This window comes from Canis lupus, chromosome 38, assembly GCF_011100685.1.
Source record: "Canis lupus familiaris isolate Mischka breed German Shepherd chromosome 38, alternate assembly UU_Cfam_GSD_1.0, whole genome shotgun sequence".
NCBI lineage: Eukaryota > Metazoa > Chordata > Mammalia > Carnivora > Canidae > Canis > Canis lupus.
Window position 1 is genome coordinate 11,736,405 of NC_049259.1, and position 27,740 is coordinate 11,764,144.

The 27,740-nt window shown below is 44.1% G+C and overlaps 1 protein-coding gene across 1 annotated transcript in view; it reads right to left on the reverse strand.

Moving 5' to 3' along the window:
- Positions 1–3,033: 3,033 nt before the first annotated feature.
- Positions 3,034–27,740, reverse strand: part of USH2A (usherin) — a 702,892-nt gene continuing 678,185 nt past the window's right edge. Inside the window, 7 exon segments of the mRNA XM_038586435.1 lie at positions 3,034–3,846; positions 6,029–6,250; positions 12,433–12,677; positions 17,024–17,107; positions 18,693–18,869; positions 24,109–24,317; positions 25,139–25,377. Of these exon segments, the coding sequence (XP_038442363.1) occupies positions 3,757–3,846; positions 6,029–6,250; positions 12,433–12,677; positions 17,024–17,107; positions 18,693–18,869; positions 24,109–24,317; positions 25,139–25,377 (1,266 nt within the window). The 3' untranslated portion in view covers positions 3,034–3,756.

Sequence of the window (27,740 nt, forward strand, 5' to 3'; positions counted from 1 at the left end):
CAGCCTTTTCCAAAAGTGAAAGGCCATGACTGAGGGAGGGGCTGGGGGAAACTATTCTATAGTAAATCCCCATAGAAAGGCAACCCACTCGAGCACGGGTTGCAGTGTACCACGAGTCCGATCTCCTTTTTTCTCTCACAAGAGTCTGAACCTGTGGCAGGGGTTTGAGGCTACTCTGGCACTTTGTAACCTTGAGCAGATTATCCCTGCTAGGCCTACGCATTTTCCTCACACCTACCTCATTCGGGTTTTTGTGACCGAAAGAAAAAACTTGAGCTGAGTCCATATACTTCGTGTTTGATGAAGAACGAGAACAGAATTCTAATTCTCATGATGAGTTTTGCAACTAATTCTGTACTTTTAAGTCCTCAGAAGTACTGTCATGCCAGTTGGGTGGGTACTGTTACCCTCATTTCCGAGATGAGATCACTGAGGAGAAGTAACGTAGCCACAAGGCTTCGTCAGCTACCAAGCCAACTTTTGAAGCCAAGTCGGCCCGTTTCAACTGTGTTCTAGTTCCTGGCCTTCTCATCTAGACGGATAACCTCGCAATCACCTCAGGTTGTGTGTGCACATGACACGCCCAGGCCTCCCTCCAGACCTGTTGAATCCGAATCTGGTGGGTGGGACTCCCCCTCTGAAAAAAAGCTCCACAGTTGACTAAGGTACATCCGATAGTTGAGAGAGTACCGAGAACATCCTGTTTTCTTCAGTGGGCTCCCCTTCATCATCATGAGCTGTTCGTGTTTCAGAAACCAAACTTGGTTTATTTAAGATTTTATTTATTCGTGAGAGACACAGGCAGAGGGAGAAGCAGGCTCCATGCAGGGAGCCCGACGTGGGACTTGATCCCGGGTCTCCAGGATCAGGCCTGGGCCAAAGGCAGATGCTAAACCGCTGAGCCACCCAGGGATCCCCCAAACTTTGTTTACATTGAAAAATTAAGCAAACTGTCCTGAGATGAATTTACATATCTGTGCATTGGAAATAAACTACTCATTGGTGACATAATTAAGTTCTTATCACTGAGTTATTCCATCCGGCCTATGTTTTATTTACAGGTTGTTCAAGTTGAATTATACTGATGCCAACATGATTTTTAGATCAGCATGAGGTACACTGACAAATTCAAATTGAGGTTTTCCATTTAGTGGAAATGACAACAGATCATGTCCAAGTACAGTTTTTGACAGAGCTTATAGAAACATCGCTGCGCACTCTTACCGAACAGCTAACCTCAGGAGTAACAGTAGTTCTGAAGCCGAGAATGTGGCTCCTGCAAGTGGTAAGACCTGTGTCAGGAGACTTAGAACCAGTTGAAAGCGATTTGTAGAGAACTGCTCGCCGTTTGCTCCATACAGGAGAAGTGGTGCCAGGAGGACAGTCCCTGGGCACAGCCTATGGCTCCAGCCCACGAGTTCTTCTACGTTGTTTTCCATCCCCGGCTCTCGACTCTGGAGCACACCGATGCCCAGCCGTGTGGCAGGCAATGGACTCAATCTCTAGGGACGAGTCTACGCTTACATGAGGCTTGGCACACAATACCGTTTAAAATAACAAAATCCTGGGCTTCTCTGAAATGCATAAAAGTAAGGTTAAGAGTGTGGCAGGGGGCAGTGTCCTTGGTGGGAGCCATCCAGGCTTTTTTGTCCAGTTATGGGATCGAAATGTAAATGATGCAGCTAAATGAACTCATAACTAAATGTCTAATTCGATTAAGTGGAGAATGATTTAATATCAAATCCCCCCAGTTCTCTATTTGTGTTAAGTTTACAAGCCGTGATAAAGGTACGTAATTTTTCAAAATGAGGAAGACCTCAATCTCCTAAATCCACCTGTGACTAGCAACTCGTATTTGCAGAAGAGAACACCAAGGATAAAGATGCAAATTTGACTGGAAAAGACCACTTTTTCCCTCTATACCTCAGGCAGCTCGTGTGAATCAGAAACTCAGCCGTGGTGAAGGCTCACTTGTGCCAGCTTTCAATGCCCACTTGACCCAGGATCAACAAATGGAATTAAAACCAGTAAAAATTAGCCAATCCTGTGTTTCCATTTTAGAAAGTATAAAACTTTTGGCGAGGAAAAAAAAAAAAGTCTTAAAATTTGTACATCCACTGCCCAGCGTGCACAGTTATTTCAGATTTGTTTGCCTATAGTAGTTCCAACAAGGGAGCAGAACTTCTGTTTAATACTGGTCTGTGCTTTTGACACTAAGAGTTGGCAAGTTTTGTCGGGAGTCCATCGATCTGAGGAGCTGTTCTTCCACAGATTTGGTTAGAGTCCCCGTAACCCCGAAGCCCACAATCTGACTTGTGTTGAACCAGAATAAGGTTATCCCTTTTTTTTTTTTTTTTTTTTTTTTTACGAATTTTTGCCAGTTCAGCTTTGGGGGAATCTACGTCCCTTTGGATTAACTCACAAAATCCTTCCGAACAATGTAGGAGACCTATAGATACAAAACAGCTTTCTGGAGTCATTCAGTAGACCTTTAAGAATAAGGAAGACAGGTGGTTGTTGTTGTTGTTGTTATATTGTTTTCCATGAAGAACAAACTAATACCTTTCATTTTATGTTGATGACTTGGGGAAAAAAATCTCCCTTGCTGTGGGACTTTCACCAACGACTAATCCAAATAGAGCAGGTGACAGAAATGGAAATTGGGACTATGGGATTTCATCAGCGCGTAGTGACCCTAGGGCTACAATAGTGAGTTCTCGAAGATGAAGGGGTACAGTAGAGTCCTAGACACATAGGCTATACGTGGGTGTGCTTATGAGCATCTTGTGTTTACATGGAAATGGTCACTTACAGGGCTTCAAAACTGGAAGGGACACAAAAAGTTTCCTTTTTAAATTCCACAAAGGCTAATGAAATAATGCAAATAGAACAATGGTTTCCCAGTGGAAGACGCTAAATTGAAGATGTTGGTCGGTATTACTGGGTATTCAGCCAATTGACAGAGTTTTATGGAAAGTACTGGAGCTTCAACACCGTGTAAAATATGTGGGAAATAGCTCTTTCGGCCTTTTCAGAAGATTCATAAATGCAAGAACAGAGGTCTGTCAAAAGTTTGGTGGAAACTTTTTTTTTTTTTAACTTTTTTTTTTCAATTAAGGTTGGTAAATATCCCTAAACATTGTCATTAAATTGAACTTTTCGTCCAGTGTGTCTCACCCAATGCAGTTTTTTTTTTTTTCTTAACAGATTCATCTTGGCCTGAAACTAGGATTTTACTTTGTAGCTATGACCGTTAGAATTATTCTTGCAGGATCATGTCACTGCATGGGAATAAGGGGCCAAAAGGAGCAGCAGTGACATCCTCTCAGAAAAAAAAAAAAAAAAAAAAAAAGAAAGAAAAAAAAAACCCTGCTTTGTTTTAAACTAGTAACTACCCTTACTTGTAACAACTGTGGGCCAATTTGCAAGTGTCCCTAATTATTCATTTAACCAATGGAGTCACTGTTTGAGCCAAGTGAAAATTATATGCTTATGGAGCTTCCACAAAACAAGTATTTTCATACTGAGAGTACCCCTTATTTCAGATCACCAGAAAAGCACAGGCCTCTAAAAAGGAAGAACAATTTCAAAAACAATCCTTGTTTTTTTTTTTTTTTTTTTTTAAGGATTACAGAAAAAAAAAAAAAAAAAAAGCAATGGCTTTTCAGCATATGCGGTGTGTCGGTCAGTGACAACCCGAGAGGGAGGGAGTATGCAGCAGGCACTTCAGCTGTATGTCTTGCAAGGTTCCATCTCTCACAGGTGGGTGTCGGTGAACGTGGTGTGCTCCTTAGTCACAGAGCTGAAACCCTTGATGGCATTCATCAGGTCCTCTTCATCCACGTACTGAAAGAGAAGCCAATCGTCATTGGTTAGGACGTTCACTGTCAGTAGTGTTTGCCACTGATTGACAGTTCTGTCAATCCAATCTAAAAAGTGCTCAGAAATAAATAAATAAATAAATAAATAAATAAATAAATAAATAAATAAATAAAAAGTGCTCAGAAAGTATTTCGTTGAGGCTAATACCTGACGCTCAAAACTAAGCCGTGGCTTGACACTGCCCTTGTCTTAAGTTTGCCCTGTGGATAGGATCCCGTCACATGCACACATGAACCGTGGGGTGATCCAAAATGTCACTGGAGTGTTACTGCATGCCATACCTTAACCTTTATAAGCCTCAGTTTTCTCATCTGTAAAGTGGGGAGATTATATTTTTTATATTTTATTTTATATTTGTGTGTTTTATATATGAACGCAGATATACTTAAGAGTTAGTTCAAAGGGCAAGCAGGAGACATGGAATGCATGCTGCTGTGCTCCGCTGCTTCCCACTCTCTCACTGCGTCTTGTGTTTATTGAATAGGGCTAGTAATATTACGTATAATGTTATAATGAGCAGATGGTTTTCCAAGCATTGGCAACGTCAAAAGCCTTCACTTAATTGCCCTGCACGTTGGCTACTGCAAGCAAAGTTGGCCATAGAGTTTAACAGTGAAGACTGGGGGCTCTGTAATCAAATGATGGTTTTAAGATCCCAATTCCATCGAAAAATTACTGTGTATCCTCGGGTAAGGACACACATGCATCTAAGCCCTCGATGTGTAATGTTGTCTCCTATCAACTTGCCATTGTGCGTGTCAAAGATGATCAATTAACAATCCCTTATGTTTCAACCTGATATAATTATTCCTGCCATTTAGAAACTTCGGGTCTGGAATGGAATCATGGAATTCCATAGCCATCACAATATCAAGCAGGCCCACAGTTTCAAAATGAATATTTTTCATTGTAATTGGGACCTGAAGCCAGGAAACCTGCTTTATTACTTCCCATTAGTTAGGAGTCTTCATGGAAGTCCTTGACTTTTTAGTGAAGGAGAAGTGAGAACTGAGATGAGTGGAAGGGTCCCAAAGCCTCCGAGGAGTAAGCGCGAGGGCTAGGTTCTTGGTTGGCTATCTCTACTAGCTCGCTGCCTCAGAGGAATGGTTCTCCAGTAGACGTCTCTAGGTAGTTGGCATAATGCAGAAGTTTGATGGTTGGTAGAAATGCTAGGATTTTGTCCATTTCAGCCTCTAAGGACTTAAATAAATATTACATAATAATGAGGTTAACTTTCAAAGAGTCGATTATCTGTATCCACTGGACTGAAATTATGAAAGGTGAAGTTCATAAACAGCAATATCTTTATCAGGATTTTCTAAGTTTTTTGGAAAAGAACCATGGAGCCTATTAAAAGAACTATTGGGATCCCTGGGTGGCGCAGCGGTTTAGCGCCTGCCTTTGGCCCAGGGCGTGATCCTGGAGACCCGGGATCGAATCCCACATCGGGCTCCCAGTGCATGGAGCCTGCTTCTCCCTCTGCCTGTGTCTCTGCCTCTCTCTCTCTCTCTCTCTCTGTGACTATCATAAATAAATAAAAATTAAAAATAAATAAAAGAACTATTATATCTCCTCTAACCACCAACCAGAAGGGAAAAGGTGATTTTTTTTTTTTTTTTTAGTTTTCTTTTTTTCTTTCTTTTAGGCCAATTCCAGTGTTCCCCGTCACCTTCTGCCTGTGTGTCTCTTCACTTACTCATAAATTCGTTTTCTGAGCATCTGTCGTACGCTCAAAGAATGAGACAAAGCTTCCACCCCCAGTTCATCAAACAGTTTGTAGTAATACTAGTAAAGTAGGTCATTACAAAATACATGGGCAAATGGTCAGAGTGCTGCAGGTGCTGTGAGGCAGCATCAAAGAAGTACAGAAAGCTCCATGTCACCTTTTCACCAGTATTCTGGAAGGTTGATCAAAGGCTCTGGAGGAGGGGCTCTAGGGTGGCTCAGCTAGTTAAGCCTCAGACTCTTGATTTTGGCTCAGGTCATGTTCTCAGAGTCATGAGATTGAGCCCCACTTTGGGCTCTGGGCTCAGTGGGGAATCTGCTGGAGATTCTCGCTCTCCCTCTTCTCCTCCCTCCACTCTCAAATAAATAAATCTTTTTTTTTTTTTTTTTTTTAAGGCTCTGGATAAGGAAATCAACTCACCAGTCCACTATCGTGGCCCATGATGGTTTCCCACAGCGAGTCATCAACCAAGACTTTCTTGTCTTGAAGGTCCATGAGTTGGCTGACACTGCGGTGGAGAGAGCCTTGGGAATAGGTTTGGCTTATTTGGCTCTGACTTGGGATCCGAAGTACGGATATGCTCCGGTTGCTCCTAATACTGACGGGTGTCCCAGAGTGGGGGATTTTGGTATCGGCTAATCCCTGAAAAGAAAGTTGCTGTTGGTGAGCAATGTAAAGAAAATGGGTTTGAAATAAGACAGAAGACTTTGTGACACACATTGTCAATGAAGGGAACACTCCACATCCTCCTGAAGAACTTAGCTTCTCTAGAATATTGTGGTAAGAGTGAGATGATAAAGTCATATTAGACACCCAGTGTTCTTAGCACCTGGGGAGTTCATGCGCTAGTGCTTTGGCTCTTATGTCCGGTAGACAAGGGCTTGCTGCATTGCAAAGTGGTTGGGGGAAGGAGATGGATGGTTGCGTTAACAAAGTAATCCCTTCATGGGTCACCACAGAGCTTGTCTTGAGATCTCTGCTTTCCCAGAGCAAAGTTAATAGTGATCTCTCATGGTTGCCAAATGAGCACGGCTGTATTAGATTTTTTTTTTAATTTTTATTTATTTATAATAGTCACACAGAGAGAGAGAGAAGCAGAGACACAGGCAGAGGGAGAAGCAGGCTCCATGCACTGGGAGCCCGATGTGGGATTCGATCCCGGGTCTCCAGGGTTGCGCCCTGGGCCAAAGGCAGGCGCTAAACCGCTGCACCACCCAGGGATCCCTGTATTAGATTTTTAAATTCCTGGATTTGCACAGGGAAGTGGACTCTTCCCACCTTCTCTTCTCATTCATATTCTTCTATTCATTATAAGATTCAGCCTTCAACATAAATCAGGTCTCGTATTAACGTCAGAAAGACAAAGGCACCATGTGATTAAAACCCAGAAGGTGCTGGGATACCTGGATGACTCAGTGGTTGGGCATTTGCCTTCGGCCCAGGGCATCGATCCTGGAGTCCCAGGATCAAGTCCCACATGGGGCTCCTGGCATGGAAACTGCTTCTCCTTCTGCCTATGTATCTGCCTCTCTCTCTCTCTCTCTCTCTCTCTCTCTATGCCTATCATGAATAAATAAATAAGTCTTTAAAAGATTTTTAAAAAAATAAATAAAAAATAAAAATAAAAAAAATAAAAGAATCTAGAATGTGCCATGAGAAAACCTGGCTGCTGTAAACATCTGAGATTTGATTTAGCTGGACCAATCAATGAAATGTTCCTGCTTTTCCTTGTGCAGTCAACACATCATGCAAACGCTCATGCATTCATGCAGCACACAGAGGTACCTCAAAGTGCATGGTGTAACTTTTTAGGGTAACGTTGCTTGACACATCAGATATATCGGCCACAGAGTCAAACTGAGAACAGATGGGGAGGCACCAGTCAGTGTTTGAAACAAAGGAAATGACCATAACACAAATTCTTTGTTTCTCTAATGATCGCATAATCTTACAATCATTCTGAGATGCATCTCGGGGTCTATGTGTGTGTATATACGCACATCCTATATTTCTGCAACTAGAATCCCACAGTGAGTGGAATGTAACGGCTTAGTATTTAAAGTGAGTTCTATTGGCATTGCTTGTTTACCACTGCAGAGAACGAGAGGATCTGCAGACAAGTAAGGAAATTACAAGTACAGCCTAGGCTTGATCTTGAAAATGTTAACACATTACGAAAGCCTCTCTCATTCCCTGACACCTCTGCCCATTCTCCTCTTTTCGGAGTGGAGCCTAAAATCCTCTTGCCGGTACGCGTCTGGTGTCAGAGGGTATCTTACCTGTTCAGAGGACAGGAGTGCCTGGGACGGGGTCAAAGCAACACTGAGAGCAGAGCTTGTCGTGTGTGTGTATGTGTGTGTGTGTGTGTGTGTTTTGCAGGGATAGCTCTTATTGATCTACCCACGTGAAAAGAAAATCTGAGATACTGAGCAGGTGAATCCAGCTTGATCCTATTCAGAATCTTAGCCACGGATTCTGGAGCCCATGGACACCAGCAATGGCTCTTTATTTTGCTCTACTAATGCAAATTCTACTCTCTTTTGTTTGGCTACCCTTCACTAATAATATTCCAATTTTGAGAATGGTTTACTTTCAAAATTAAAATCAAAACAAAACAAACCAGAAGAAGGCTTGCAAGTCCACGCAAGGGCCGAGAGGTGTACAGACACTTTGGCAAGGCCCCAGGAACCCCACGCGGCCACACCAAACCTTACGTGAGCTCCAAGGGCCGGAAGTTGGAGCGCACCAGAGGCCGCAGGGCCAGCCGAGGCTACAAAAACTAACCCCAGATCCTGCCTTGTTATTAAAAAGATTTTGAATGCTAAAAAAAAAAAAAAAAAAATTCAAATCCCTGGGTAGTCATACTGTCACCTGGGTAGGATTAATTTTGGATGTCAATGGGCTCTGGGAATACTGCCCAGGGGCCTGGGACACTCCAGATTGCACTTCTGCTCACCCTCCAGGACCTGTGACTAACACCCTCGATGCTGAAGACGAGCCAGTTTGGGGACCCAGAGCCTCCGGCAGCCAGCCAGCCCCCACCACTCCTTCCCCTCCTCCCACCTCACTTGGCCACTTAGCAAAAGTTAACCATTTGGGTGCCACTCTGCTTTTCCCCAGTGGTAAGGGGTACGTGGGAGTAGGGTGTGTCAGTTCTTTGGTCTGCTCATCCCGGTTGAACTCTATGGCTGGCACCAGAGGCAGCCGGGCCTGGGTTCTGCAGGGACAATAAGGGCTTTTCAGCAGCCCCACATGTTTTGTTTTTTAATTTTATTGTGGTAAGTACACTTAACCTGAGATCTACTCTCTTAACAGGTTAAGTGACAATACAGTATTGTTATCTTTAGGTACAATGTTGTGCAGCCCGATCTCTAGAACGTCTTCATCTCGCATCCCTGAAACTTTATACCTTTTTTTAAACTCATTTATGGCTATTCTCAGACTTGACTGTGCATCTGACCTCCCAAGAACTGGTTGGACTAGCAGATTCTCTGGTTTCTTTCTCAGAGATTCAGATGTGATGCTGACACTGATAGTTCATGGACCTCACTCTGGCGGAACAAAGCTTGACAAGACTCATGAGAACCGTGAGCACAGGTACCATCCAGAATAACTTTCCATGGAAATGGTGCGATTTCTTCTTAATCCCGGTTAGCCAAGTGGACAAAACTAGATTCCTCCTTCTGAAGGATTATGAGGCAGAGGTGCCTGCCTGTGGGGTATGAGTCAAGAGACAGGAGATTTGATCACTGAAATGAGTTATAGACACTAATGGTATCTAGGGAGGTTTTCTTGGAAGCACACTTCATGTTATAGAGTAGATGTACCCAACAGAGCTCCAGAGTTTCCCTTCTGTGCTTTCCATGCACTCCGTATGCCCCAGGGTTGATTTATGTCCCCAGGCTAGCGAGGTCTCAGGTCTTCTGGGCCCTCCCATGCACTTCTGAACCCCAGAAGTGGTGGTGATTCTTTCTTCAGAGAGAGAGGAAGTTACTCTACAACAAGGGAAATCTTTAAAGTATCTGCTCTTCAGTGGGAACCTTCTGATGACTATACACTGAACAGCAGCACATGGATGGTGGTGTGAGTTGGCCACTCAGGACTCATTCCTTTCACAAATGTCTGTGGAATATCTATTAGATGCCAGGCACTGTTCTGAGTATTGAGGTACAACAGTCAATGATCCACAAAATCCCTGCCCTTGGGGAGCTCACATCTATTTGAGGAATCAGACAAACATATCTGCCGCAGTATGTTGTGATGGTTCAATGGAAAAGAGCAGACCAAGATGTTAGGGAATTTAATTTCACATGGAAGGGGAGGCGACATCTGTGCAGGAACCTGAATGAAGTGAGAGTGCCAGGCACTCAAGAGAAGAGCGAGAGCGATGGCACAGTGGGAGGGGCTTGGTGGGCTCAGGGGAGGAAGGAGGCTTGGAGAGCAAGGAGGGTGGGATGAGGTGTGGTTGGTGAGAGCTGAGGGCCAGATGATGGGGCGGGGGGGGGGGGGCACTGTGCTGGCTTCTCCACCACCAAGTCTCCGTGGCATGACTGTTCTGTGCCGCAGACACAAAACCATGGTACTTAGAGGGGTGGCTGCCCCTTTGAGTCCCCACACTTCCACTACGTGGGCATGAGGTGGCTTTTCAGCATCTTAACCGCTGTTTGTGGCTGGGTCCTGGACAAGTGGAGAGATCTGGATGGCAGACAATGCAACAATTCACTCATTTCTATTTTTTAAAGTGTTGAAACTTAACCAGTTTCACCAGGTTTTGCGCTTGATTTTGGTGCTGCCGTGATATTGTGATTCATGATAAAGAGATATGTGGTCTTCAGCCCAGTTTCTGGCCCAGGGCTTCTGAAACCCTTGGAATTTCTTAAGAGATGAGAGCCACAAAGATGTCTTTTGTTATGTCAGGGAGGTGACTTTTGGAACCACCTAAGGATGGGGGCGGATTGTCAGCAGAACCAACCCTGTGATTGGAGGGTTGGGAAGTTGGGCCCCCCTCCACGTAGCCCCGCCCCCCACCTCCAGGGAGGGGAGACAGATGAAGGTTGAATTGGTAGCCAACCGCCAATGATTTAATCAACCACACCTAAAGGATAAAACCTCTACTGTGGGGTTCTAAGAACTTCCGAGCTGCTGAACACATGGAGGTTCTGGGAGGGTGACTTGCTCAGCAGGGTGTGAAAGCTCTGCACCACATCCCAAGCCTCACCCTACGCATCTCTTCCATCTGGCTGTTCCTGAGCTCTGCCCTTTTGCAATAAACTGGCAACCCAGTAAGAAGATGTTTCTCTGAGTTCTGTGAGCTGCTCTAGCAAATTAATAGATCCCAAGGAGGGGTCACTGGAAACTCCAGTCTGTAGCTGGTCAGAAGCGCTGCTGACAACCTGGACTCGTGATTGGTCGCTGAAGTTGGGGGGGGGGGGGGGACAGTGTTATAGAACCGAACCCTTAACTTGATGCCTTTTCTCGGTAAGTAGAGTCAGACTTGAGTTGGGTTGTAGGACACCCAGCTGGTGTCAGAGAATTGCTCATTGTGGAAGAACCGCCCCCATCCCAACGTCGGAACTGGTGATCAGCGTTCAAGTGGCACAGGGTGGCCACTAGCGCAGCCTTTGTGCAAAGTGGAAGGAAGATTCCTCAGGCAGGTGTAGCCCATTGGATGCAAGGCTTGGAAAGAAGACTGGTGGGAATTAGAATTTGCAGCCTTTCCTCCTCCAGGTAGACACAGCCGCTCACCAGAGTGCGCCTTCACATTCAGTCACGTTTTACCCCTTGCACGAGTGCTCTGGGCCATGATCCCCCTGCACCACCACATGTGTGGCCTCACTCCCCAGACCTTTGCCTAACCTCCTGGTCTTGGCTGCAGGTGGTTGGGAGCTCTGAGGAGCCACTCAGGGGCTCATCCCCAGGGGCCCAGGGGGTCAGAGCCAGGGGACAAACAGCACTGCTAGCATTTTAGTTTCTCCCTAGATCCCCTTTTTATTGCTAATTCTGCCACCGAATTGCACAGTTACAGAACCTGTAAGTTCCCCAGGCGATTTCAGTATACAACTCTTCTCCACTATCCCCTGATTTATGGTGTTAGAGCAGACATTTTCATCCCTGTTTGCACCACAGGATCACTTTGGGAGTTAAAAAAAAAAAAAGAATACCAGGGGTGCCTGGGTGGCTTAGTCAGTTAAGCAGCTGCCTTCAGCTCAGGTCATGATCCTGGGATCCTGGGACTGAGCCCCATGACAGGCTCCCTGCTGAGCAGGGGAGTCTGCTTCTCCCTCTCCCTCTGCCTGCTGCTCCCCCTCCATGTGCTCTTTCTCTGTTAAATAAAAAAAAATATTTTTTAAAAAACTAAAAAAAAAAAAAAAAAAAAAAAAAGACCAATCCCAGTTTCACCCAAAAGCACTGAAATCTGAGTTTCTGGGGTAAGGCCCAGGCAGTGGCATTTTTAAAAACTTCCCCAGTGTCTTGTCCATTTGAGCTGCTCTAACAGAATCCCGTAGACTGAGTGGCTTATAAACCAGAGAAATTATTTCTCAAGTTCCAGAGGCGGGGAAGTCCAAGGTCAAGGTGCTGGCAAACGGGGTGTCCGGTAGGTGCCTGCTTCCTGGTTCATAGATGGGGGTCGTGTCTCCTTGCTGTGTCTTCACATGGAGAAGGGACAGGAAAGCTCTCTGGTGGCCTTCCGTGGTCCCGTACTTTATCAAACATAACTGTTACCTAGTCCCTTGTTACCGTGACCCTGGACCTACTTCCCTCTAACTAAAGGCAAGTACTCTAGCCCAGTGGCCGGGAACCGGGGCCGGCCTTCAGAGACGTACCACATGGGTTTCCCCCGGCGGATAGACATTCAGCGGAGACATTCTCTTCTGAATAGGCACCAAGGGAGGCCTCTCCCTGATATACGGTTCCTTGTGGATTTTCCTTTGGAGTAGCAGAGACAGAAAAATGGCCAACAAGATCAGGCCTAGCACGGCCATTAACACGATGAACCATAACTCGTTGTAGAACTCGGTGCTTTTGCTCCCCGAGCCTCTCTTTTCTCCAGGAGTTGTCAGAACCAGGCCTGCAAAACCCAGGGACAGAAAAGGGAAGTGTTATTGCAGAGGGCGACTTTGGGATCCCTTGCCCTGCTTGTCTGATGGTAAATTGGAAGGGGGTTCAAAGCAGTTTGTCTCGTGGGTGCTTGTTTGGACTTGTGTTCGGGCCCGCACGACGGTGTGGTGTGTCCAGGGAGGAGCTTACAGCCCTCCGGAGGCCCCCCCTGACGCTCCTGACAGTGGAAAGGCGTGGGGAGGGGATGACGGGACTTTCCAAGGGGGAGACCAAGTAACCTTGAGGAACGCCTGCTCCGAGAGCACATCCTTCCTGGGGCAGTGGGCTCCTAGGAAGGCGCCAGCCTAGACTGCTGCTGCTTGCAGGGAACCTACTGGATACACGGGCAACGCTGAGGATCCAGGGTCCCCTTGCTTCACGCAGCAGCCCTGTTCCCAGGAGGTTTTGTGCAAACATGATTAGAAACACCAGATCCAGGGGCACCTGGAGGGGGGCGCTCAGCGGCTGCCTTTGGCTCAGAGTGTGATCCCAGGGTCCTGGGATCGAGTCCCACATGGGGCTCCCTGCGGGAAGCCTGTTTCTCCCTCTGCCTAGGTCTCTGCCTTTCTCTGTGTCTCTCATGAATAAATGAAATCTTAAAAAAAGAAAGACAAGAAACACCAGATCCTATTTTCTACTGTGATGTAAGCAGCCTGTGTTTGCCAACATGTTGTCCTTATAGGTCTTGTACCCGGGCCTCCCTGCCACTTAGCAAAAGCTCTGCAAGTCATCCCTCCAGCACCCTCAGAGTGATTCCTCTGGAAAGCAATCCTTTGGCAATAGGACCACTTACTCTTGCTTTCTGTTCAAGTGTTGAGAGTTCAGTCGATGTGCTTCTCTGCACACGAGGCCGAGAACAGGACCTCCCATCGAATGAGCATGTACTTAACCCAGTGTCGGGCCCCGGGCCCAGGGAGGGGGGTGCAGCCCAGCTCTCAGGTCTGTGGAAGGAGCCGGGCAGACAGGAGGGAGGCTCACAGGGCTCGCTGCCCAGCAGCATCAAGCAGGGAAATGGAGCAAGGAGGAGCCGGGGCAGGGCCTCAGAGACCATCCAGCCTGGCCGCTTGCTGGGGCTGCTGGCTAGGATGTCACGGGAGGTTACTCAAGTAAGAGGGCTGCACGGTATCCGCAGAAGGGAGGCCACGAAGGGACAGAAGCGGCGGAGAAATGTGTTTTGTTTTGCAGAACGAACAGTTCCAGCCCAGGGAACAGCCAAGCAGGTGTTCCACCTGGGAGCCCCTGGCTAGCTGCGCCTCGCCCGACAGCCCCTTACGGGAGCCAGCCGGGGCAGGACTGGACGGGGACCAGCACAGACGCCCCCCTGCGTTGTCCTCAAGTTGTCTTCAGCTCCTCATCATACTCAGGTCTCTTCCTGCAGGTGCAGTTTTTTAAAAGTACGACGTTTGCCCTAGCATGTTGATGTGCTAGGTGTGTGGGACTGAACCTACGGGCCTCTGTGAGGCCCCTCCCTGCCCCTGCCCCCCTAGAAGACTCAACAAAAGCTTCCTGAGCTCATCCCAGGGGGAGACAGAGCTTTCTCCCTGTCTTCTTACTCTTGATTTTATTTATTCATGAGAGACACAGAGAGAGGCAGAGACACAGGCAGAGGGAGAAGCAGGTTCCCTGCGGGGAGCCCCATGTGGGACTTGATCCTGGGACTCCAGGATCACGACCTGAGCCAAAGGCAGACGCTCCACTGCTGAGCCACCCAGGTGCCCCTCCTGTCTTCTTACTCGTAACAAATAACACAAAGTTCTTTGCTTTTAACACTTCCTCTGGGTATACTCCATTCCATGTACCCCAAGTGGCGAACCCTTGACTGACTGGGGTCACAGGGTATGCTCAGAAGCCAGTGGATCCATGCAACAGTCATGCAGGCTGGTGTGCGCTGTGAGCCCGAGCTGCTCTTCGTGGCCCAGGGGAAGGTGGGCAAACAGACCCAGTGGCAACAACCTATTCACTCCTTGTGCAAAGTCCCCGTCTGCAGCACCTCAAGCACGAGGTGGGCCTGCTGGACACTTCACACCCACGTTTGCAGTGGAAAGGAAGGGGACGGCTTCAGAGTTGGGGTGAAAGGAAGAGAAGTGACTGAGACTGTATTTCAAGCTCCCTAAGAGGAGCGGCACAACTTTGGTAGCCCTAACTCCACTTCTGACAGCTCTGTGGTGAAAGAAGTCAGTCAGCCTGCCTCTCTGGGCCCCTGCTTCCCCATGTCTACAGTAGAGAGTCGGAGTCAAAGCTCTGCCGAGTTCCAGCAGGTAGGAATTCCCCTAATTAGGAATCGATGCGTGTTGTTTGAATGAAAACACCCAACATCCTTGGTTATTTGCTGGAAAAGCTGAATTTCCTCTGCGTGGCATAGGGCTATAAGCCCCAGAAACAGATCTGATGGACCCAGTGGGCCCCTTGCTTGGGAGGACACAAGGGAACGTAGGGCAGGCTGCCTGAGGGAAGGCGCAGAAAGAAAACAGCCCTCGGAACAGGAGGAGGGAAATGAGGATCGCCAGACTTATGTGCTCCAAGGCTGCCTCAGGCAAGGGAACAGGAGCATTTGAAAAGTTACATCATAAAATCAAAACTGACTATGGGTATTAGTAGGACAATCCATCTTGGAATCTTTCATAACTTCTCACTGTCCTCAGTGTTCCTTCTCTCCTCAATGGAAACCTCACTCTGTATTCAGGAACCGAATACAGACTTCCCCTCTCTTATGGATGGAGATCTTAAAATCAGGGTGGTGTGTCTTTCTCCCTTCTTGTTTTTCTTTTCAAAGTCCCTTTGATTTTAAGGGAGGGACTCCACTCATTAAATGGGAGCTTCAGGGCCAGGATAGGAAACTCTAGTAGCTGAGCCTCTACTTCAAAGAAAAACCCAAGTGGTGTCCAAGGAGATCCCTCCCAGTGAACTGCCTGCCTCAGGGAAGATGTACATCCCCCTGACCCCACAGACTGGACTGGCCGGATCTGGAGATGGCTCTGGAGATCGCTCGGTCTAGGTGATGCGGTTTTACTCAACTTGTGATCCTGGTTCCCTGAGTCAGAATCACTGGGCAGGGCTTGTTTATTATTTACTTTCCAATTTTTAAAATCTGATTAGAGTTGACACACAATGTTATGGGCAGGGCTTGTTGAAGGAGCGGATTGCTGTGCCCTACTGATTCTTGATGTCCTCCAGGGACCTGGGGGACCATATAACAAACAAGCACACTGAGATGATTCTTAGGACGCTTAAATTTGAGAACCACTGCTCATGAAAAAGTACGGGGCCAGGAGTCAGCAGAGAAACCACATTCAAATTCTCATCCTAGCAATGAGCATTTTTGGGTAAGTTCTGATGTCCCTCAGACCTCTGTTGGCCCACTCGTGGAAACACTGGAGTTGCTAAAAGAACACCAGGTAAAGTCTACTGTGTCCCACAGCTGCTATGAAACGAAATGAGATAGACTCTGTGGAGGGAATTGTGTTAAGTATTGTTAAAAAAAAAAAAAATTGTACATGGCACCCAGACATGTAAAGTCTGGAATCCTAGAATAATACCTATATATATTTTTTTAGTGATTGAAATTATCCTTGATAACAATATATATATGTTTACCTGTGTTAGAATTTTTGGACATTTGTATTTAAAAAAGAACCCCTAACGATACATGCATACTAATTTGATAGAACATTGGTTCCTGGCATCTAAAATAGGGTATCAGTCCCAATTCTGTTCTAATAGAAAAGATCTGGTGTTTCTCTAACTTGCCCTTTAAAATTGTAAAGTATTACACATGTTGGATCCAAAGATTGTACGTAGAACTCAATTTAAAAGATGCTCCATAAAAATTACAATTTCATCTTTTCAGCTGGATTACTTGGTAATAACAATCAGTCATAATCTTTTACAGAGAATACAAGAGAGACATCTCCCCAATTCACCATTTTAGGCTCTGGATCTGTAATATTATCTCTATGATCCACATAAATTGGCATTAGAGCACTTTCTCTCTTCCTCTGATCTCTTTTCTCTGACTTCCTCTATAAATCACTTTTTTGGTAAACAAAGTTGTTTAGCTTTTTTACTGACAGAATTGTGGGTAGGAGAGAGTTTAGCCTTATCTCTCTGTGTCTATGATTCAGTGATTTGGTACCACATGTCCTAATTCCTCGCCTAATGTAATGAGGCATGGGAATGTCTAAAAAAATCTTATATTTAACACAGTTCCTCCCATATAGTCTATAGTACATGAGCGCAGAGATGTATAAGCAAACACGCTTGCTTCTTTAGAAAAATAAATAGATTCTATACTACATATAATATGAGCTAAATGTTTACCAAATCCTGTAGAGGTATCATATTGGACCACGGGTGTCTTAACGCTTCCTTCATCTGTGGTGCAGATGATCTGGAAAAAGAAGGCTGGAAGAAAGTACATGACTCAGTCACTCGACACCTACAAAGACCGAGTAGACTTCTAGAAGAGCAATGTGTCACAGCATGGAAAAGCCTGAAAACAGTTTTCCAGCACAAATTGTGAGGTTTTTATCTAATACGCAAACTTATTTCTAACATTAAAATTATGAAGAAAAAATAGCTATCATTAGTGTAACAACTGTATATATCTATAAGTAAAAGAACTAAAGAAGCTGAGGGCTTATAGACCAAAAAAGAAAAAAAAAATGTATTAGAAAAGGATAATACACAGTGTATCTTGTTCTGTCATGGTCTAAACCCGCTCCTTCAAAAAGGTACAGGTGCACTTTACACTCTGTGACCCAAAGTTTCTTTCTAAGCAGGAGAGCTCAAACAGGGTCTTACAAATCAAATGGTCTAACTACTTCTTTCAATAGCTGGGAACCTGCAGGAAGAACTCTTGTTCGGCCACACAGATGGTCAGAGGCCTGCCCATGAATAGAACCCAGATCTCCCGACCACGGGGCCATCTGCTCATCACATTGGCTGCTGAGGTGACTGAGAACTGTGACCATGGAAATGTGTAGCCGAATTATAAAAATGCCGTTGATAAACTTCAAATACTATAAGTGCAATGCTGGCACTCACTGCTAATCTGCACTTTTAACCAAAATAAATATTCTTTTCAAGGAAATTAAAAAAAAAAAAAAAAGAAGTCCACTAATGACTTCACTTTATAAGTCCAGAGTGCTTAACATGCCTTCACACCTATGGGTCCCATGGCCACACTAGTCATTAGAAAATACTTAATACGGGGGCACCCGGTTGCTCAGTTGGTTAAGCACCAGATTCTTGGTTTTGCCTCATGTCATGATCTCGGGGTCCTGAGATGAAGCCCCACGTAGGGCTCCACGCTCAGCATGAAGTCGGCTTGAGATACGCTCTCTCCCTCTGCCCACTCCTCCTTCTGCTCATGCTCTCTCACACAAAAATAAATAAATTCTTAAAAAACAAAACAAAACAACTTAGTATCTTGTAAAGCTTTTTCTCATTTCAGTTTAAAAAAACAGACAAACAGAAGAAGAACATGTAATAAAACAGGGAGAAAGAGTTTGGTTTTCGAAGGCAAAAGACTGTTGTTTGAGGAATGGATACTGAGGTCCATTAAGGAAAACCCTCACTCAGGACCCTATAGAGTTGGAGATGCTCATTGACTGTTCAGTCTCCATTTGGAGGCCATGGATGCATCAAGAAAATATCTGAATTCCCTGAAAGTGCATGATTTCAGGATACTCCTTGACACTTCGTGAGTGCTCTTTCTCTTATGGTGCCAGGCCTGCACTCTTGTTGCTTCTTGGGGACCCTCAAGGCACAGAGAGCAGCATTCTCCCTCCATCTGTGTCCTAATGGCAACTCATCAAGCTGCAAATGGGAAGGGAAATCTTATTTACTGAGAGCTGCAACTTTTCCACAAGAAGTAGCCACTTACACCAAGACATTTTAATGGTGAACACCTGCTGGCCACCTTTCAGATGGAATATCAGACGGGGACCCAGAGTTCCCGACTATGAAATGGGGGTCAGAAACTAACTTTTGTCTGCCGTCCTGGGTATGTAGAGGGTGGTGTCGAAGCCACTGTACACACGCTGGCCTCCATCCATCACCACAAACTCCTTCAGCGGGCCGTTCAGAAGGAAAGAGCCACTCCAGTCTACACGCACCAGAGACAAATTGCTGTCCACCAAGAATGGGGCTCGGTATTGGGGCACTGTTGGGAGAAAGTTGTATGTTTTAAAAATGGTTACCTCGGAGTATGAATGTGTATGTATGTCTTTTATTTTTTTTTAAACATGCCCCCCCCACCCCTAAACTAGCATTGTTGGAGCCCTTCCTATTTTCCTTAGTATTTTGAAGAAAAAAAAAAACTGGCATGGGGGAGTGGAAAGAAAACCAATGGGAACGTGTGAAATGCTTTCTCAGCAGCGTTGCACCTGCTTCCTGCACCCCCCCCAACAAAAAAAAAATCAATGGAGAGCAGTGTTTTACGAAATAAAACTATTAGCATACAACGGTTGTGCTTACCAACATAACCCTGGAACTCATATTTTGTTGCATTTTCCCTCTTTTAATGGGTAAAGTATCCTTAACACTATTAACTACAGTAGATTGCTATTTCTCATATCGAATCAATATTTATTGCTACAAAGCCCCAAGGACTAGATGAAGTTAATATATTTTTTTTTTGCCAAACTAAACTGCTTAGATGGTGAATTATGTCCTTTTGGCACCCATTTATTTTTAAAGCTTTTTCTTGAACCGTTAGTTTGTTTTCTAAGATAGTTAAAAAGCCTTGCAAATAGCAATTCGACTATAATAATTCATTGCCCTGACTAATCAATCAATAGCATAGTACATTAGTATATAATCAAGTTCAGGTCTCCTAAGTATTATATCAGATACAGAAGCGACTTGGTGTGCATTTTACAGACGTGTTCTCTTTCCATTTTTCAGCTTCCTACTAAAACAAAAGAAAAACAGTCCTTAACTGAGTCTCATCTTTTAAATGAATAATTTTTGCAGAAACAAATGAAGCGTTACCATATCATCTTGTCAAGTCAGAAGAGATTTATTTCATGAGATCTTGTTTTCTCCAAAATAATCAATACATTTGTAGCAGCATTAAGATCCATCTATATACTAAATTGGCTTTTAAGAAAAGAAAAAAGGGAGTGGTAGAAATAAATTGGGTATCCTTTTTTCTTTAGAAATTAAACCCATCTGCTGCTGATGTTAGGAAATATAACCAAATAAGGAATAATTATATTTTGGTGATCCCAGAATTTAAGCACAGGACAACCTTGATTCTTATTTTTCAAAATAAGATATTTTTTAAAAGCCATAAGAAAATATTTCTGCAAATACTAAAACAAGAGCTATAAGACCCTCTTTAAATATCTGTTTTTCCAACTCAAATTTTGCCTAATATCACAATGGAATATACTGTTGTATTTGTGATTTCCCCCTGTTACTTAATTCAGATTTCCAGGCCTCCCCTGCATCATAACAGTGCAAATAAAGGGGAGGCTTGTAAATAGTATGGAAGTAGAAAGATTGGATCTTTATTTGTCCTGTAGGACATGGAGATCTTCTAGAGGAAAGAGTGGTTAAACAATCAAAACTACCGAGAAAAATGGATTTGGAGACTGAGCAAATGGGAACAGTGACTATGCCTTTTGCACTTGGTGTGTTTAATCTCATTTAATCTTCGGGATTCCTGGGTGGCGCATCCCTGCCTTTGGCCCAGGGCACGATCCTGGAGACCGGGGATCAAATCCCACGTCGGGCTCCCGGTGCATGGAGCCTGCTTCTCCCTCTGCCTATGTCTCTGCCTCTCTCTCTGACTATCATAAATAAATAAAATTTAAAAAAAATCTCATTTAATCTTCAAAACAATCCTGCAAGAATTCGTTCCTAATTCTTCAGGTTCAGAGAAGCCAAATAACTTGCTTAATAACTGTTGCTGATTAGGAGACCAAGGATCTGAACCCATACCTGCCAACCGTAAAGCCCATGTTGTTTGTTATAACCTCAGTCCCACATTTTCCTTATAGAAACCTAGAATTGTTTTCAGCATTTTGGAGACAGGCTTCCAGAAGGTAGTCTGCTATCTTCCTGATACTGGCCTCACTGAAATGAATTATTTTCTTGTGTCACCACCACTCAGCTCTCTGCCTCTGGGTTTTGTCTGCAGGGTGAGTGGCTGATCCTGATCTGTTGGGGACCCCCGGGGCCAGATGCCCTTGCAACCCTGCTCCCCGGTTACAATTAGACAGTAGACATTGAGAATCTGCACACTTTGCTTGGATCATGGCATGAGTGACAAAGAATGCCAGCACTTAAACGTGAAAAGTTTTGGGTGTGTTCACTCACTCGTTAAACAACACATGTTGGGTGTCTAAACACGCTGCCCAGGCTGGAGGCAAAATGGAGAAAGTGAGGACTGCAGGTGGAGCAGGTGAGGAGGAAAGATGCCAGCTGTGTCTGGGGCTGTCGCATCTGGGCAGAGGTGAGGAAGTGGGGTGTGGGTGTGGGGTCTGGGTTCCAGAGTGGAGGACTCGGGTAGCAGGTGAGCATCTGGGAGTCAGCCTTTGGAGCTGAAGCCTTGGCATAGATGAACTAACTCCCAAAGAGGGAAAGTGAGAGGAGGGAAGGGGGTGGAGAAGGTTGGGGCTGAACAGGAAGAGCCGGGTTGGTGTAAGATCAACAACAAATTGACTCAAACTGAGTATCCAGAGGCAGAAGGGAGACCAGGGGACACTTAGGAAAAACCAGGGGGACTGCTTTTTAGTTTTTTATTTAAATTCAATTTAGTTTTAGGGGTAGAATTTAGTGATTCGCCAGTTACATGTAACCCCAATGCTCATCCCATCACGTGTCTCCTGAATGCCCATCACCCAGTTACCCCATCCCCCAACCCCCAGCAACCCTCAGTTTGTTTCCTAGAGTTAAGGGTCTCATGGTTTGCCTGTCTCTTTGTTTTCATCTTATTTTTTCCTTCCCTTTAGGGGAACTGCTTTTTAAAAAAAGACTGAGGGTTCCACTGCCTTAAATGTTTCCGAGAAGCCAAGAAGGGTGAAAAAATGCCCCCTGGATCGTCCCTCTGGGGTCCAAGGGCAAACTTAGGAAGAGATTTTCATGCAGGATGGGGTGGAAATCAGTCCCGTGGAAGTTAAAGGGTAAATGGGGAGAAAGACAAGGGGCCAAGCACATGAAGAGGGTTCTTCAGATAAGTTCTGCTGTGAAGGGAGGAATGTGGCAGTGAACAGAGGGGACAGGTTAGAGAGAAACAACCTGGACTCTAACCCGGGTCCACTGAAGGCTGCAGAGAGGAGGATGGTCAGCAGCCAAGAGGGTGCTTGCTATTCAAGGCACAAGAGGTGGGATTGTTTCAGGTACAAGAACTACCCTTCCTCGTTGCAGGAGGAAATAAAACCCATTGCAGGTGGGCACAGAGGTCTGGGGTGGGAAGGGGGCAAACTACTGACTGGTGACTTCTCTGACCCTGGTGAATTCAGAGGCAAGGAGTTCTGCAGAGAATGTAGGGAAGGGCGAGTGAGGGGATGGGCATGTTTGGGGGGAGGGTGGGAGGCTCTGGAAGTCTGAGGAGGGTGGGGAAGGTCTGAAATCTTTATTCCAGTGTAACATGGTGGTACTGAGGGTGCTGCTGAGCTGGGTGGTCATGAATTTACAGTAATAGTTCCACTTCCGAGGGGTGGAAACTGGGAGGTGACTTCAGCTCTGGCTTTGGTTTGGGGAGGCTTCATGGTCCAGTTCCCAGAGCCTCCATTTGGATTCTGGTCTATGTGAACAGTATCTTGGAATTGTAGTGTCTGGTCCCCAGTCCCACTTCATTTTTCTCTTCTGTACATTTGGACAATCGCCCTTACTTTATCGGCTTGTGATGAGAATTATTTGTAAAGTCCTTGAACAGTGCGAGGAACAAGCAAGTCCTAAGACTGACCTGTTGCTAACATCCTTCCATGTTGCTCAGTCACATGAAGATCTTTGTTTGAGGCACTGGACGTTCATGAATGTATGACTCTTACTTTAAAAACTGCCAATGCCAAATACTGAAGATGAGATTATGATTTGATATCATGTGGCTGGGAAGCCAACTTGCAATAAGTATTCAAAGCCTTAAAATATTAAAATACTTGATGTAGTAAATTCCATTGTCGAAATTTAATTTGAAGATAATCAGACATTCAAAGACCGGTTCCCAAATAAATTTCTCACCATATTTATAAAGAAAAGTATTAGAACAACTAAAATGCCCAACCAATTCATTGGATGAAAATTATATAGCCATTCAACGTGGTGGCTAAAGCCTTTTTAATGTCATGGGAAATGCAAATAAAATAAAATCACATCAAGTATAAAAAGCAGACTATGAAATTTTCATTAGAGTATGATCTCAGCCACATAATAGAAACTGCATGAGAAAAGGATTAAAGGAATAAATTATGGCAAAATACTAATGTGATTGCCTCTGGGTGGTGGGATTATAAGCAGGACTGGCTTTACGGGTGTGTGAATTGCAGAGCTAGCTGCACAGGGCCCCTCACATAAAAGAGTCATGAACTTAGTTTGATGTTCTACTGTCTTGAAATTCTTAATGATTTATAAATAAGGGGCCCTGTAGCTTTATTTTCCACTGGGCCCTGCAAATGATGTAGCTGGTTCTGATTGTAAGTACTAATTTTATTCTTAATACTTTTTATATTTGTTATTTTTAAAAGTTTATTTAAGTCATCTCTACACCCAACATAGGGCTTGAACTCATGACCCGGAGATCAGGAGCCAATGTTCTTCTGACCGAGCCAGCCAGGCACCCTGTTTTTGTATTTGTCATTTTTAAACAATAGACCTTATAAATTCTGCAAAGAAGTTATTTTATAGAGATCGGAGGAGGCTCCAATTAATTAGTTAATTGCTCTTCTGCTTTTCTTGACAGTGCTGTATCTCAATGCTTTCTGGATTATGCCATGCCATGTAATTTGAAAAGAAAGGGAGTGGTGAATGAATGAATGAATGAATGAATGAAAGAAAGAAAGAAAGAAAGAAAGAAAGAAAGAAAGAAAGAAAGAAAGAAAGAAAGAAACAAGAAAGAGAAGAAAAGAAAGAAAGAAGAAAAAAGAAATCATCTCAAGTCTCAAATGTTTGTCTATGTTCATCCTACCCATGGATTGTTCAATTTCCACTAAATTGGTTTTCATCCCTATTGCTACATGAAAAATCTTCTTCAATATCCTCTTAACCTCCATATTATTAAACACAATAGGCATTTTTTCCCCAATAGTCATCTTCCTTGATGTCTCGGTAGCACTCAGTGCAGCTGAATACTCGCTCAATCCCTTCAAAAAGTCCATTTCCCTACTTTTCATAACGAGGGGCCCCTGGTTGCCCGCCTACCTCTCTGGCTGATGGTGGCCGCCACTTGTACTCACATTCTCTTTGGGTGGTGAAGCTGATCCATTCAGAGGCCGTGCTGCCCACCTCGTTGTGGGCCAGCACTCTCAGTTTGTAGGTGGTGTAGGGCTGGAGGCCCTCTAGGCTGGCTGTCTGCCCCAGCCCCGAGTACTTTGTCTCTGCTTGGCTGGGAGCACATGGAGCTGCTAAATCGGGAGGGCAAGCCACGTGGAGTTGAAGCTCATAGCTAGAAGGAGAAAGCAGGCAGTAAGATTAGTTTAACCTTCTTTTGAAATGGAGTATATATTCTGTGAGGAGACATTTGGTGTTCATGGAACCACAAGCTCTTTATGACTTCCATTTGTGTGAAACTGCTCTCAGAAACACTTTATTTAACGTCATTCAAAGTGAGCAGGAGATGTAACCAGAGAAGTGGGAAGAGAAGTCACATGTGTACGTATGTTGCTGTCTGGCCAGCAACTAGCAATTCTTATTAGTAGAGATAAGAGATTTCTCTCTTTTCAGAGAAGAGTGATAAACTTTTTCTCCTCTGTTGAAAATAAAGAATATCTTTTTTTTGTTGTTGTTGTTAAAACAAGTGAATAAAAACCAATCAACCAACAAAGAACAAAACAAAACAGTATCTTTTTGTCCAGATTATTTTGAGTGAAATACCTTCTTTGTTTTTCTAAACAGTGGTTTGTTACAACATTTTAAATTAGATCAAGGAAATTCTGATTTAACCACAGATGCTTCCTATGTTCCAGCTGAGGCCTATAGAATGAATAATTCCAGGGAACCACGAGGAGGAGTCTATTCTTTCAATGAATGCAAACACATTGCACCATCTTTCCTATTTAAGGGCAATTTGGTTGTTCGTTTTTCTATTTAGTTGATTTTATGATTTAAGCACTTTGTAGGGAACATTACAGCTCAAATCAATTTACTTGTCTATTTTGCCATAGGTATTTGCTTAAGAAACAAGTCTTCCTTAGGTAGTGCTGGGTAGCTACAAGTCTGTGCGCATGTCTTATTTTGGCGTGTTCATCCTTTTGTCTGGCCCACTACCTTTGAATGACACCATTGGGCAACAGGGGTGGGCTCCACTGGAAGGAAGCTGTCCTTGAGGACAGCATCTGGATTTGGGGAGAGGACAGTCCCGAGGATGGAGCTGGATGAGTTCTCAGCTCTGCCGTTGGCCCTTTGCTGCAACAATTGAAGCAAGTGCAGGCTTCCACCCCAATGGAGTACGTGGTGAAGGGCTGTAGGCCGTGAAGAGTCTGCTGGGTAGCCGTGCCTTCAGACAGCTGTAGGAAGACAGAAAACACTACGTGAGGCAGGGTCCCAGCTCACAGACAACTCTTAAATGTTCGTCATGTATCCCACCTCTTATAAAGGGAATGCCATGCTCCATCCCCTGGGAGAGGCACCAGAGCATTTAGTATAGCATTTACCCTCAAGGAATTGACAATCTCCTTGGTGAGGCATAACTTAATTGTGCAAAAAAATGTAATGACATTATAGTTAGGTGTCTGAGGTAACAGGATAGAAATCATAAGGCACAATATTGTTTATCCCCATAGATACTAGAATATGGCATAAAACAGGCAATATGTATATATTTTTTAAAGATTTATTTGAGAGAGACAGAGAGAGTGCGTAAGAAAGAGGGGCAGAGGGAGAGCGAGAGGGAGACAGAATCCCAAGCGGACTTCACACTGCGCACAGAGCCTTAGGCAGGGCTTGACTTCACGATCCTGATCATGACTTGAGCCAAAACTTGATCAAGTCAGACACCCAGCAAAATATATATATTTTACAATTTTTATTTAAATTCCAGTTAGTCAACAGACAGTGTCATATTAGTTTCAGGTGTACAATTTAGTGATTCACCACCTCCATACAATGCCTGGTGCGCATCACAGGAAGTGCACCCCTTGATCCCCATCACCTATTTAACCCATCCTCCCATCCACTTCCTCTCTAGGAGTTTGTTCTCTATCACTAAAAGTCTGGAGGCACCCAGGTGGCTCAGTTGGTTAAGTGTCTGCCTTCGGCTCAGGTCATGATCCCGGGGTCCTGGGATCAAGCCCCACATCAAGCTTCCTCTCGGCAGGGAGTCTGCTTGTCTCTCTCCCTCTGCCGCTCCCCTGCTCAGGCTTGCTTTCTCTGTCTCTCTCAAATAAACAAATAAAATTTATAATTAAGAGTCTGTTTCTTGGTTTGCCTCTCCTTCTTTCCCTTATGTTTCTTAAATTCCACATATGAGTGAAATCATATGGTATTTGTCTTTTTCTAACTGACTTATTCCACTTTGCATAATACTCTCTAGGTCCATCCATGTCATTGCCAATGGCAAAATTTCATTCTTTTTTATGGCTGAATCAATTCCATTGTATATGTGTGTGTGTGTATATATATATATATACACACACACACACACACACACACATATGTATTACATCTTCTTTATCCATTAATCAGAGACACACAGAGAGAGGGAGAGACATAGAGGGAGAAGCAGGCTCCCTGCAGGGAGCCCGATGTGGGACTCAATCCCAGGACCCCGGGATCATGCTCTGAGCTAAAGGCAGATACTTAACCACTGAGCCACTCAGATGTTCCTCTTTCCATAATTTAGCTATTATAGATAATGCTGTTATAAATATTGGGCTGCATGTGTCCCTTCAAATTAGTTTTTTTGTATCCTTTGGGTAAATACCTAGTAATGCAATTGCTGAACCCTGGGTAGCTCTATTTTTAACTTTTTGAGGAACCTCCATACTGTTTTCTAGAGTGGCTGCACCAGTTTACATTTCCACCAACAGAAACACACAAAATACTGATTAAATTCTACGACCCTCAGAATAATGCCTTTTCAAAAAACAAAATCTATATTTGAATTATATTTCTCAATATTCATGAAGGTCCATTGTTACCTGCATGTGTCTCTTGGGCCAAAAAACCCCCTCAAATCCATGTTAGAGTAAGTATTTAAGAGCTTGAAATATATATCCTATATATTTGTATGTTATTTTTTAAATAATTTATGTTTAATATTTAAGAGCTGGAGAGTCCAACTCTTCCCCTGAGGGTATTGGTGTATATGAAACATAGTCTTTTTCTCAACCATCTTTGTTGTATTATAAACTTTCTGGCTTATTTAGAGCATTTTTAAGAATCTCATTGGGATTTTATTAAGAACTCTGTAATGAAAGAGTTCAGAAACTGGAAAATAAATTTTTATACTCACATAAGCAACATATAATTAAGAGTTATCTACTATTTTAAAAAATGCATACAATGCACTCCAAATATAAATTATTTTAGTTTATTAATATTATCATCTTATAACCGTGGATAATCAAGGGTTGATTGTATTTACATCATCTATATTTATTGAATACAAAGCCCTGTAGAAATATGCTAATATCCCTTTAACATTCAATATGAGAACTCTTTCCTTGCAAATTGTCTTTTGAAATTGTGTTTTGATACCTGGAACTCTGGCCTCAAAGGATTTCTCCACACTTACTCAAACTGTTCCCTAAATTGGTCTAAATAATTTATAATGTCATAGTAGGATCTTACTTCTCCATAAGGTTTTTTTGTGAATAAAGTGTTGTAACCTACACTTACTCCTGAGAATGTGAGAATGGTACATACTGTA